The following is a 14113-nucleotide window of genomic DNA, read 5'->3' on the forward strand; positions in this document are numbered from 1 at the left end:
TTTCCTAACATAACGTCCCGTCCAAACCATAACTCGTACGGAGTTATTTTGGGTTGAGAACTCGTGTCAGTGCGATTAAGGATGAAAACCGACGTGTTTACTGCTTAAGCCCACAGTCTCAAGGGTAATTTCTTCGCATGAATCATTACTCTCATAGCCTCGACAACCGTACGGTTTTCTCTTTCAGTAGAAAGATTCCGGAGCCATCGTCTTCTTGTGTTACATCCCATGTTGCTTGAGCGTTTCTTTGACTGTTTGCTTCACAAACTCCAAACCATTGTCTGTACGTAGAGTTACTGTACTTTTTCCATACAATTTTTTGTCATTGGAATGAAATCTTTGATCCGTTTTGTACTCTCGTTTTTACTCTGTAGAAAGTATACGGTTTTGTAGAGAGAAAAATTGTCTTTAAACACGAAAAAATAACGTGATTCATTTATCAATTCCTCTTGAAATGGACCGTAGAGATCAGAGTGTATAAGCTTATCGGGGGCTTGCGGATCTAGTCTTCTGGTTAAGGCTTCGGGAAAAACATTCGGTGTGACTTAAACCTGACGAAATCATCAATTGATAAGTACTCAGTAAAGATTAATGTTACAAAGTCATTAATATTATTAACAATTATATATATAATTCATCATATTAATTAAATCCCAGTTACGACGTATAATAATCATTTAGGTATGCTTAGGAGCATTATAATTAACTGTCACTGATATGCAATCCTTACCTGAAAGAAACTGCTAATCAGATTGACAGGAAGATATTGAATTAAAATCATTAATGATGATAAAATGATCAATCCAAGTATCTGAAGTAGCGGTGTGATGTGTAGCATCATTGGTGACATTGTGCTGCGCGGCAATGAAAAATCGTATATAGGATCCGTTGACCAAAATTCTTGAGTAGTGTTTGTACTAGACTCATCCAAATCATCAGTCCAATAAATTTTTTAATTTTTTCGGAAGTGATATAGTGACATACGAATGAGTGACATAGGAAAGGATAAATAAATCAATCAACACAATTTTACGCGGTATAGAACACTTGCCTAGGCATAAAAACTCTCACGAACTTTAAAGAAAAGCCAGGACAATTGGAGACTTTATTCAAACAAATGATACAAGAAGTAGTACCCTGTTAAAAAGCTACACAAAGAACGCATGCACCTTTTATGGTCGCGAGGAACTTCTTTCTTCCTTACGCTAGTCAGCTCTCTTACCTACGTTTTCGCACAACTATTCACGGTACCGCAACCTACTTAGCCACGTTATCTGTCCTACAAATGGGCGTTATTCTCGTCGCCAACATCCTCAACCAGGAGGTAGTCTAGCCGCTGCGATTCTCTCCTACGTTGGTAGACCGGCAAGCCCTGTAAGAAACACCGCTACTCTCTGTAAAAGGAATGGTCGATTCTCTGCACGACCCTAAAACGGTTGTGTCTTTGCAGCAACCCTTGAATAATTGTGTCTCTGCAACCACTCTTGAATGGTTTTGTCTCTGCAACAACCCTGAATACTTACACGATAGTAGCTTGGAAGCGCACCACAAAGCACACCACATCTCTTACTTAAACAAAGTGAATATGGCCTCACTCTCTATTCTCAGAAATAACACTCTTTATCTCGCTATCCAGAACTGGACTGGACTACTGCGTGAGCTCTCGAGACCACGGTCCCACGCACGCCTCTCCCATCCCACCTACCTCAAGACGCAGTCGCATGTCCCTGACGTGCTAAGGCGGTCCACCATGTATTTTAATGTCCCCGCGCGCCCTCACAACTTAACTAAGGCCATCGTAACCGGTCCTATTTAGGGTGTGAATATACTCAATCTAATGTCTCCACGCCGTCGCTATCTAACCTATTCCGCGCGCAATACAAAACGGTCAAGTACCCTAATTTCACCGAACATCCCGCCCGCCTTCGTCATACTGACGAACCAAAACTAGCTGTTAATCGAGTATCTTAAGTGGTGCATCTGCTAATCTGAGAAGGCTTAGCCGCGCAATGTGTCGCTGGCGTGAAGAAGTAGCAGTCTTTACGGTGACCACTCGAACCAAACCATCCGGCCCAGGGTGAACCTCTCTGACTCTGCCTAAGGGCCATTTTGAGGGGGGGTACCGGTCGTTTCTTACTAACACAAGCTGACCTACTTTGAAGTTCTCGCAAGGATCGACATTTTATTCGACACTGCAAGTGTGCCGAATACTCGCTCGACCAACATTTCCAGAAATTGTTTCGAATTCGCTAAAAAGCTGAAACCTACTTAAACGGTTCTCAGGTAGCTTTGGTAAATCGGCGTTCTGAATCAAAGTAGAAACTCCCTCATTGAGAAAATGAGAAGGAGTGAGCGCCCCCAGATCGTCGGTATCCGAACTTAGCGGCCATAGAGGACGAGAATTGAGGCATGCTTTAATTTCCACGAGGACTGTGGATAACTCCTCAAAGGTGAGCGTATGCACCCCTATGACTTTCTCTAAATGGTGCTTCACTGATTTGATTCCGGCTTCCCACAACTCACCATAATGTGGAGCACTAGGTGTAATGAACTTCCAGTTCGTTCCATCGTTTGCAAGAAAATATGCCACTCTCTGATAAAACTCCGAAGCACGGTTGAACATAATCCTAAGCTCTTTATCAGCCCCCTGGAAATTAGTAGCATTGTCGCTTTAAAGATTCTGACAAATACCCCGTCTACCTGCAAACCGACGATACGCAGCTATGAAGGACTCAGAGGTTAAGTCACTAACCAGCTCGAGGTGAATAGCTCGAGTAGCAAAACAGACGAACCGAGCAATGTAACCCTTACTGGAGCGATTTCCGCGTCCCTTTGACATACGCACTTGTACCGGACCTGCATAATCGAGACCGGAATTCGCGAAAGCCCTACTTCCTACCACTCGATCCACTGAGAGCTCACCAATAAGCTGATGAGCCAATGGAGGCCTAACTCGTTGACAAAGTATACAAGCTCGAATAGTCGACTTAACTAGCCGATTTCTGCCTAATATCCAAATTGGCACTTCGAATAACTCGAGGTCAGGGTTGGACCTCCATGGAGACACTGGTAGTGTGCATGTCGCACAAATAATTGACTAAGGTTGAATTCTGGGGCAAAATTAGTAGGTTTTCCGATCGAAAGATAAGCAAGAACTAGCCAAACGACCTCCTACTCGTAAGAGACCGTCATCCTCATTCATGAAGAGATTTAACTTAGAAAGGCGATATCCTTTAGGCAATCTCTTGCCCGCCGTCAGGATTCCTATCTCCGTCGCGAACGCTGTTGCCTGAACTAGACGAATGACCATCACTCGAGCGTCAGATATCTCAACACTGGTAATAAAATGAGGTGAAGAACTTATATCTATTGGTTGACGATTTCGTACCCAGAGAATTGGACGCCTGCAGTACGCAACATCTCGGCCACGAACTACGAATAGATAGAGATAATCAAACTTGTGAAATTAAAAGAAGAATATCACTAACTTGGGCTGCATATGGGCGACTTGGTTATATATTTAAAGAAAACATCCCCCTTTTCCTCAAACGTAAGGTGTTTGAAAGCTGTGTCCTACCAGTTATGACCTATAGAGCCGAAACCCTGACTCTTACTAAAAGCTCCGTGAGGAAAATAAGAGTGGCTCAGAGAGCCATGGAACGTTCTATGATGAGAATATCGTTAAGAGATAGGATTACGAACGAGTATATTAGGAGGCAAACGAAATTTACAGACGCTGTTGAAATTATAGTTTCCCTAAAGTGGAACTGGTCTGGACATGTGGCCCGTATGAGGGATGGAAGGTGGACTAAAATATTACTGGAGTGGAGACCACGACAAGATGCTACACGCAGTAGAGGACGACCTCCTACTAGATGGCGAGACGATCTGAAACGCTTCAAAGACAATTGGATGCAGGAGGCACAAGATAGAAAAGGATAGACAAAGTTACGGGAGGCCTATGTTCAGCAGTGGACAACTATGGCTGTGTGATGATGATGATGATGAGTACGCTGGACAGGACGATGGACAGGACTTCGGGCTCATTTAGGCTATAACGGACATGGTTCACTCGAACAGCCTCGCTCGACTGTGGCTACTGGACTGAGGGCATGGAAAGCCATGCCGGGCCCTGCCATCATAGAGCGCTCTTAGCTAACTCTTCCGGTGGAACACTTCGCAATGCCAAATTGGCAGGATTTTTCTCAGTCGGAACATGGGACAATGCTGCTGAAAGCAGTTGAGTTTGAATGAGCGAAACGCGATTGGCGACAAAGGTTTTCCAATGGCACGGATGCTTACGAAGCCAAGTAAGCACGATCTGACTATTTGACAAGACAAAAATTGGACATTTTTGTAGAAAGTCTAAGCTAGTTAGATGAAGAATAAGCTTAACCCTTTCGCTACTGACACCGACTATAGTCGACAGTCGCGCGAAGTGCTGTGTTTACGGACACTGACTATAGTCAGCGGCCGCGCGAAGTGCTGTGTGTACGGACACCGAATATAATCGGTTTCGAGTGAACACTTACACTTACGCTTAAATTTGTTAATATGTTAATTTCTGAATACTCAAAATATACTCATTTTTATGATTTTCATATAAAATGACGAAACAGTTGTTACATAATTCTCAAAAAAGTATCTACATAAGAGAATTCCAAAATGCCATTGAAACACTGCACAGCGCGGTGTCTCGTTCAGTGGCGCTACTTCCGCGGAACGGAGTGCCGTAGGGAAAGGGTTAACAAGAAGAGCTGCTCCGCAAAGTTCTAAATTAGGAATACTCACAGTCTTAACAGGAGCTACCTTTGATTTAGAAGCTAATAACGACACGCGAAACTTCCCGTGACCCTCGTCAATACGCAAATATACCGCTGCGGCGTACGCACGCGAAGAGGCATCCGTGAAACCGTGTATCTGTAGGATGTATAAATTATATATGGATATGGTAAAAAATAGTTAGGAGTGTGATTGTAATCAGAAGTAACTATTTATTAAGTCGACAAAAATATAACACTAACACTTGACTATACCGTAGCTGGACTTACACTGAACCCGGTCCGAACTGAAACGCTTCTCTTTTATACTCTCTCATCGTTCCAGAAACTTATCGGTCTCTCTCGAATATTTATCTATTTATTTACGAGAAGCATCGAGTGGTTTCCATGCGACGAAACATGAAACGAAACATAGGGTGACGCATTCCTCACGTGGTATCGCCTAAACAAACAAATGCTGGATAATCTCGAAGAGAAAGTTTCTTTTCTTTATTTCTCATCCTTTATATCTGACAAGATGATTTCGAGGTACTTCCTAGCCACCTCCCTACTGATATACACGGCAATGTATCTAACCCTTAGCAATATCTATACCAACCCTCACGGATTTCCGACGGTAACGGAGCGTCCCAATCACATTTCAACAGCCACATGTCCTGCATTAATATCCTGGCAACAACAGTAATCGGTGAAAGCCATCCTAAGGGGTCGAATAAACGCGTGATATTCGATAAAACCGATCTTTTAGTATGAGCGGCAGCCATGTCAGCCAGGCTAGCTGCGTCGAACATAAACTCGTCCTGTTCTGGAACCCAGCGCACGCCTAGTGTTTTAACCGTCTGGTCATTCTCGATCGATTTCTCCGCGACCTGTCTTACTGAATCTAGAAGTGCTTCTGGATAATTCGCGGCCCACTTATCTAGTTTGATACCAGCAGAAACTAAAAGCTCTACAATTTCTACCCTCTTTCTAACCACCGCCAATATGTCGTCCGCTCCCGCGAAGATATCGTCGACATATGTCTCTGTCTGCAAACAACGGGCTTCGAGCGGGAACCGCGTACCTTTATCCTAAACCAGCTGCGATAGGGTGCGAATAGCCAGGTAGGTGCCATAAGTGACCGTATTGAGTCGGAATTCCACCAGCTCCGATGAAGCGTCAGGCGACAAGATAATTCTTTAGTAGTCCTGATGCTCCGGAACAACTCGAATCTTTAAACGACCGTTCCTCGATCTAGATGAAAGGGTTAAAGGGCGTTATTATTTAGATAACAGTTTGTCAGGATTAAAAGGTTGGAATACACATATATTTAATCGTACATAAAATCACTTAAACATAACTCTTCGTAATTACATAAGCATAACGTAAGAAAACATAAGACGTAAAAACCGTAAGACATAAGACATAAAACTCAACAAGGCCACACAACAATTTACATAATACGACCACTTAATACCTCGACATTATACCATAAGACTTCCTAACACTTAATCATAAGACATAACTCCAGTGCAATCATAGGAATAACTCCTCTTTTCTTATGCATCAGTCCTACCGCCGAAGGAGGGGTAAAGGGGGACGCAAGGCGGTCCTAGTCCCTTTTCCGACCCATTATTGGTCATCAACCGTCTTTCTTTCAAATCTACGTAACACCTCAGAGTAGGAGTGCGTACAAAGCGTTCTCGAAATCTCCACAGTCTAGATCACCAGACGTTATTTGATCACAAATAAATATTATATCCTTTTCTGAAGAGGACCCTATCTTACGGATTCTATAGTGCCATAAATTCTCTATTCTATCTTATACAAACTAAGATTAGATTATCCTATATCTTATCCAAAACAAATATTACTCCGTTACAGCTCGCCCATCCTGACTTAGTTCGGCCTCCGAACTCGCACGCTTTTAAGATTAACAAAAAAAAAATGAAAATAATATGTTTCTTTAGTCTCTTTCTACGCGGGTACCCATGGTCGCATGTTTGAGGCTTCCCACGTCCCAAGATACGGCGTTTGCGTTAATTGGAAACCCTCGACGTCTTTCACAACGTAGCGGTCGTTTCTTAACACCCTTTCGATTTGATAAGGGCCTTTAAAGCGCGGTATCAATTTCTGGGATATACCCGGGGTAGCATTATAGTTCCTTACCATTACCTTGTTGCCCACTTGGTATTGCTTCGCTACCTCACGTCTTTTGTCGTTAACACGTCTATTCGCCTCCTGAGCTCGTTGGATACGTTCATCGGACCGCTTACGCACGCTTGGTAGATCTCGCCTTCTACCGACACATCCATGGGCTTCCATTCCCTCACGCAATTCATCCACAACCTTTTCCCGCTGACGCACACCAAATAGCAAAACGCTTGGGCATTTTTTCGTTGTCTCAGATACAGTATTATTGCATGCAAACTCCACATCACTTAATACATCATACCAACGCACGTTCCTCTCGTTTGCTAATTTCGCAATCATTGGTAAAATGGTTCGGCTATACCTCTCAACCTGACCGTTCGCCTGTGGCAAGGCTGTAGAGATCTTTACATGTTGCACGTTATTAACTTTCATAAAATTCTTAAATTCATTGGAGGTTAAACAACTTCCTCTGTCAGATATGATACGCGCTGGCCGACTATATTAGGTAAAATACAAAGTAAGACACTTAAATACCTCGGACGTACTCGTAGTCCTTGTTGTATACAATTTTATATACTTAGTAAAAGCATCCACAATTACAAAAATATATCGTTTTTTCGAACGAGCTGTTTGGGATATTAGCGACAAATGGTCTATATGTAACGTACCGAACGATACGTCATCCTTTGATATTGAATGCAGCAAGCCTCCGGACCTCCCTGAATCCGGCGTGAAAGCGACGCACTTTAGACAGCCTTTAATGTGCTCTTTGATCTTTGATTTCATTCCCGGAAACCAATAACTGTTCAAAATATTTTCCATTGTCTTACTGACGCCAACGTGTCCCATCTCGTTGTGGTACTTAAATATGACGGCTTTTTCTAACACCGCGGATACATAATATAAAATCCGATCGTGATGCTTACGGTATACCAAATCGTTCCGTAACTCATAAAATTTACTTTCGGTTCGTTCCAACTCACTACGTATCGTTTTTATCACAGAATCGTCGTCCTGGCACAAAGCAAGGTTCTTATCGAAAGACTTATCTTCTACAACTAATACTTGCCGGCTTAACGCGTTTACATGCTGCATACGTGAACCAGATCGGTGTTCAAGTACATAATCATAACTTTGCATCTCTAATACCCATCGCGCTATCCGAGGGTGCGTTTCCTTTTTATTTAATGTTAGGCTTAACGCCTGGTAATCGGTAAAAATCTTAAATCTGATACCCAACAGGTACGGTCGAAAACAACGTAACGCTTAGACAATCGCGAGTGTTTCCAACTCGAAACTGTGATATTTCGACTCAGTTTCGGACTTTCTTTTAGAAAAATAAAAAAGAGGATGCAATCTACGGTCCGACTTCCTCTGCAATAAAATCGCCTCAAAACCTATACTACTCGCGTCACAATGCAATTCTATCTCGTCACGTGGTGAATAAATACCTAATACCGGCGGGTGCATTAGTTTCTCTTTAAGTTTTGTGAACGCTTATTCCTCGACGTCCCCAAATCGAAATTTTACATCCTTCCTAACCAAGTCGTAAAGAGGTTTGGCAATAATTGAAAAATTTTCTACAAATTTACGGAAGTGAGAGCACAAACCTAAAAAGCTCTGTACGTCCCGGACGTCCCTCGGGATCGGGAATCTCTTTACCGCATCGAGCCCGTTATCCATCGGTTTAATACCGTCGCACGTCACCGTATATCCGAAATAATCTATTTTCGTCTGGAAGAAACGACATTTATCTAAACGTAATTCGAGCTTATTTGCGACGAGCAACTTAAAAACTCTTTCTAATAACCAAGATGATGTTTTATTGTTTCAGTCGCTACAAGGAAATCATCTAAATATACCGAAACATCACCGGTGTGAATTGTTCGAGAAATAACTAGTTGGGATAGAGATGAGCGAAGAGAAAGATCGGATAGTATTAAGAACAAGGATAATAGACGGACGAGATAGGCAAGTGGACTGTATTATTTTAATTTCTGATAGAGTTCGTATGTAACGAGATTTATTAAAATTTGTGAACAAAAGAAATAGAGATAGCAAAATTATAATATGATTTAATAACTAGTAATATATGGACTACGCCACATGTACCGGATATCACGCCACGTGTGCCGGAAGTACGTAGTACGAGAAGTCGTTAGCAAGGTAATAATAAATTTAATATGAGAATGGATAAAAATTAATGAAACGAGTAAGACAAGAATGAGAGGTCAGAGGTTAATAGATTTACCTGATATTTCGTTAATGAAAGTGAAAGATAGTGTAAAGAGATGATCAGTAAGAAAGACCCAACACAAGGCTGGCCTCGTTGAAAAAAAAGAAAAAGAAAAAGAATTAGATGAGATGGAACGATGAGAGATGGAACGGTGAGAGATGGAACGTTGAGAGATGAGAAGAAAGCGAGATGTAGTCTAAGGAGATGATGCACAATTATTTTTGATTTCGAAAAGTACGTCCGCACAGATTAACTTATTAAACGATTCTACCTGGACCACGCCACTTTTCGGTTCGAGTCGAGGAACAGAGCGGAAGATAGAAAAAAAAACGATACACCAATTAGCGCGTTCCACGCTAGGAAGAGAGAACAACAAAACCAATAAGAGAATAACACGCAGAGGATGACGCCACAAGGGACCAATGATCTATTTACACGTTAAGTGGCGTGATCCCTTGATCAATAAGAACAATCGATATGTCTTCTTCTCGATGATAACAGGCGGCGTCTTAATCATGCTATCCGAGAGGTGCTGTCATCTAATTTGAGAGGCGCAATTTTCGAACATTCTCCCCCCCAATTCTCGAGCGTGAATCGAGAATTTGACATGACGAGATGTGCTGAGCTGTTGAACAAACTATGTTTCCGTGTGCGGTTGAAGAGGCAATGGTGCGAGCTTGACGATAGGTCTAGTGATAGTGTTGGTAGCGGTCTTCAGCGTGACAACCCTGCAGAGACCGTCCTTTCCTGGGTGTAGTTTTATCACTCTGGCGAGAGGCCATTTCGAGGGCGGAAGTCGCTCGTCGGTGATGAGGACAAGAGACCCTTCCCTGATATCGTTCTGCGATGTCTGCCATTTGGATGTGGTCTGATGCGCTTGCAGACATTCCGTCGACCACCTTCTCCAAAATTGCTGGAAGCGCTCTTGAATCCGCTGAAAGTGAGATAACCTGGAATTTGAGATGTCTATTAGAGAAGGCTCGGGGATAGTTGTCAATGCCTCCCCTCTGATGAAATGCCCTGGTGTTAATGCTCTGATGTCATCAGGGTCCTCCGAGAGAGAACTGAGAGGTCGAGAATTAAGAACCGCTTCAACCTGAGCTAAAAACGTGGAGAAGTCTTCGAATGTTAGCAATGTATCCGAGATAGTTCGTTTGAGATGATACTTAATAGATTTCACCGCCGCCTCCCATTTTCCGCCCATATGTGGTGCTGCTGGAGGATTGAAGATCCAATTAGTGCCATCATTAGAGAAGTCTTTGGATCTTGAGAGATTCCTTCGTTGCAGCTGAGAGTAGATCCTTAAGCTGCTTGTTCGACCCCTGGAAGTTGGTACCACAGTCGCTTCTGAGCGTTTTTGGAATACCCCTACGGCTGGTGAACCGGCGAAATGCCTTGAGAAATCCTTCGGTGGTGTAGTCAGAAACTACCTCGAGATGAACGGCAGAGGTAGAGAAGCATATAAATACTGCTATCCAACCCTTAAAGGACTTTGCACCTCTGCCTTGAAAGGTCTTCATTGTTACTGGCCCGGCGTAATCAAGCCCTGTAGTCTCGAACACAAGAGATGGTGTCACTCGAGATGCCGGTAGAGGAGCCATTAGTTGTTGAGCTCTCACTCCACGTATTCGAGCACAAGTGAGACAATCTTTGAGGAAAACCTTCACTGGAGCACGACCTCCAATAATCCAGAAAGTCCTTCGAATGTAGGAGAGCGTCAGCTGAGTTCCTCCATGCATAGTTCTGGCGTGAGCATCGGAGATGACTAGGTTGGTGAATTTTGACTGACGAGGTAGTATTGCTGGATGTTTACTATCTTCATCCAGCTGAGAATTTTGCAACCGTCCACCAACCCTGAGAATTCCAGCACGATCGACAAAGGCCGTGAGTCGTGTCAGAACGTGACGTTTGTGGAGAGATTGACCTGCCGACAACGTTCTCAACTCTGGTGAGAAATACGCCTCTTGAGTCGCGCGTGTCCAGAACGTTTTAGCCTTCTCCAGATCTGCTGGATTCAATGGCGATGCGGACAAGCTCGAGCCAGGAACCTTTTTAAAGCACGAGACTGCCCTCTGAATGAGTGCAGTATCCGAAGGAGTTTAGTGAGATGCCTATGAAAAGAGGATGATTGAGGTAGGTCAACGAGGTCCCAAACTAGAGGTTGGGCTTGTGAGAGGGCAAGTGAGATGCCAGGGCGTTCCTCCAAATCCTCTTCCGGTGAGGGTGGCATTGACGAGGGCCAAAATTCTGGCGACTGAGAAAGCCATGGTGGACCACTCCACCATAGTGGGTGATCAATGAGTTGAGATGCAATGAGCCCACGAGATGCACAGTCAGCTGGATTGAGCTTTCCGGAGATGAATTTCCAATGAGCATGGGGTACGGACACGTGAATAGCGGCTACTGTATTGCCTACGAATTCCTTTCATCTCATAGGATTGTTTTTGACCCATGCAAGGGTCACAGAAGAGTCAGACCACAGAAAAGTGAGAACGTCCGAGAGGTCGAGAAGTCTAATTACTTTTCCGGTCATCTTGGCTAACAGGGTTGCTGCTGAGAGTTCAAGCCTAGGAATTGTCAACCTCTTGAGAGGAGCTACTTTAGTCTTAGCACAGAGTAGACGGACTACTGAGGATGAGTCTGCATACCACACCTTAATATTGTTACGACCCTGTTTCGAGCCGTCTTTGGAAAAAGGACGTGAAGGCCGTTTCCAAGCTACGAGTTGTTGATCGACAGAACTTGACAGGAGCTCGGAAAGAACTGACGTGTTTGTAATACGGGAAACTGTAGAAAGAGCCTTAACGGTTGTAAGAGTTCGCGCTGTTTAATAAAGTTCTGTTCTTGTTGTTTTACGAAATCTGTGTTTTGGGCGGGAGCGTTACATTTTTGGGGGCTCGTCCGGGATACGTTTTGATCCGTTTTGTACGGAAACGTGCGCGTGAGTTTTGTATGGCTGCCAGAGGTCGTCGGGGAAGGCAGGCAGAGGAAAAGGAGCGGGTTCAAGGAGCGGAGTTTCAGGCTCTCGCGTCGTTGGTGAAGGAGCTTAGGGAGGAGCTGCATTATCAGCGAGGGAAGTTGGAGGAGCAGGAGAGGAGAAACGCTGATTTAAACGCGCGGTTGGAAGCTACGGACGTTGCAGTTCGAAGTGAACCGCAGCTAAGTATTCCTTCTTGCTCTCGGGGGGATTTCTTAGGATGGGAGCGTAGGGAAACAGGGCAGATGTTAGCCGCGGAGCGTCCGCGCCAGCGTGAAGTCGGTTTGGGGATAGGTTCAGGTCGCGTAGAAGTGATAGGGTTAGGTTATGCCGTGAAACCCGATACGTACGACGGGGAGGGGAATTTGGGAGATTTTCTTTCGCATTTCGAGTTGGTGGCTAGGGCGAATAGCTGGGATGAATCGGCGAAGGCGTTGACTCTCGCGACGAGTTTACGGGGGGAGGCGCGCGCGGTTCTACAGGCTTTCGGGGACCGCGAGGAATTTTCATTTGCAGCGCTGAAGTCAAGGCTGGAGCTGCGCTACGGGGAGCGACTGAATCAGCAGAAGAGCTACACGGAATTCGCGAGTAGGAGGCAGAAGGCTGGAGAGGATATGGCAGTGCTAGCCGCGGATTTGGAGCGCCTGGCCCGATTTGTGTACTCAGAGTGCACGGCCGAGACTCAAGATAAGATCGCTTGCGGCCAATTCCTGAATGCGATCAGGGACCCGAGGTTCGGACGACTCTTAAATCGAGGGGGTCAAGTCGTTGCGTGTTGCAGCGGTGAGGGCGTTGGAGCTCGAAACAATCTACAGAGCCAGGTCGTCGGAGGTGTCACGCTTTCAACGTAGGGAAGCTTGCGCCTATAACCCCATGTCTAGACGGCAGGATTCCAATGCGTTTGGTGGCGGAAGGGCTGAAAGGACGACGGAGAGATGTACGGATGTAAGCGCCGGCGGGGGTGGTTCTCTCCGCCGGGAAGGGAGACCGAAGGTGGCGGCTCCGCGGGAAACGCGTTCCGCAAACGCAAGTTCGTGTTGGAAGTGCGTGAGGACAGGTCACTTCCAAAGGGAGTGCCGCGAAGGCAGGCGCTAGGGAAACTAACAGGAACCGGATTGACGGGGTCCAGTCCGGTTGAAGCATCTAGGCCCCTCGTGAGGAAGGTTGAGGACGTGCACGCGAAAGAAGAGCAGGAGTCGATTATTTTCGCGGGGAAGGTGAATGGGGAGCCGTGCAGGATATTGGTGGATACTGGATCCGACGTCTCGTTGGTAAATCCGAGGTTCGTGGATGAGGATTCCGAGAGGGTTAGGTTAGGTGCGCGTTTGCATTATCCAACGGGGGAGGTTTTTCCTGCCGTGGAAAAGGTAAAGGCGAAGGTGGAGTTAGGGCAATTTTCGGAGGAGTTGTTTTTAGTTGTAGCGGAGATCAGTGATGATTGCATTTTGGGGAGGGATTTCCTGTCTAAGGCCGGTTTAGTCGGGAAATTTCGGGAATTAATTTCAGAAAATGAAGGCACTGTGTCAAGGATTGTGGAGGGAACCAGCGAGGTGCTCGATCGCATTTTGGAGGGGAATTCTAGTAATCTCACGGAAGAGCAGAAGAGTCGATTTGCGGAATTTCTCCGGTCCCATGCAAAGGAATTTGCGGAAGATGCGGGAGCCGGGAGCTGCGACGTCGTGGAGCATGCGATAGAATTGACAAACAGCGTCCCGATTAAGCAGGCACCGCGGACGATTCCACTTCATCAGCGGAAGGAAGTAGACAAAATCATCGAGGAGATGAAGACGCGAGGGGTGATAGAGGAATCAGACAGTCCGTGGGTGTCCCCAGCGGTGCTCGTCCGAAAGAAGGATGGAACACTGAGATTCTGCGTGGACTACAGGAAGCTTAATAAAGTCACGAAGAAGGACTTCTATCCGCTGCCACGGATAGATGATCTTTTAGATCGCTTGGCTGGCATGGTCTGGTTCACGACCCTGGACT

The 14113-nt window shown here is 45.2% G+C and overlaps 2 protein-coding genes across 2 annotated transcripts; both read right to left on the minus strand.

Annotated features, from left to right (window-relative positions):
- Nucleotides 1-9787: 9787 nt before the first annotated feature.
- Nucleotides 9788-10354, minus strand: LOC122520483. Its single transcript, XM_043640542.1, has one exon. The coding sequence runs from the start codon at nucleotides 10352-10354 to the stop codon at nucleotides 9788-9790; it is 567 nt and encodes a 188-aa protein (XP_043496477.1).
- A 43-nt stretch (nucleotides 10355-10397) lies between these two features.
- LOC122520484 lies at nucleotides 10398-11683 on the minus strand. Its single transcript, XM_043640543.1, has 3 exons — nucleotides 11672-11683; nucleotides 11306-11572; nucleotides 10398-11222 (listed from the first exon to the last, which is right to left on the minus strand). Exons 1-3 carry the CDS (start codon nucleotides 11681-11683, stop codon nucleotides 10398-10400), a joined length of 1104 nt encoding a protein of 367 aa, XP_043496478.1.
- Between the last annotated feature and the right edge of the window lie 2430 nt (nucleotides 11684-14113).

Source organism: Polistes fuscatus, unplaced genomic scaffold (genome assembly GCF_010416935.1).
Source record: "Polistes fuscatus isolate 324 unplaced genomic scaffold, CU_Pfus_HIC Scaffold37, whole genome shotgun sequence".
Taxonomy (NCBI): domain Eukaryota; kingdom Metazoa; phylum Arthropoda; class Insecta; order Hymenoptera; family Vespidae; genus Polistes; species Polistes fuscatus.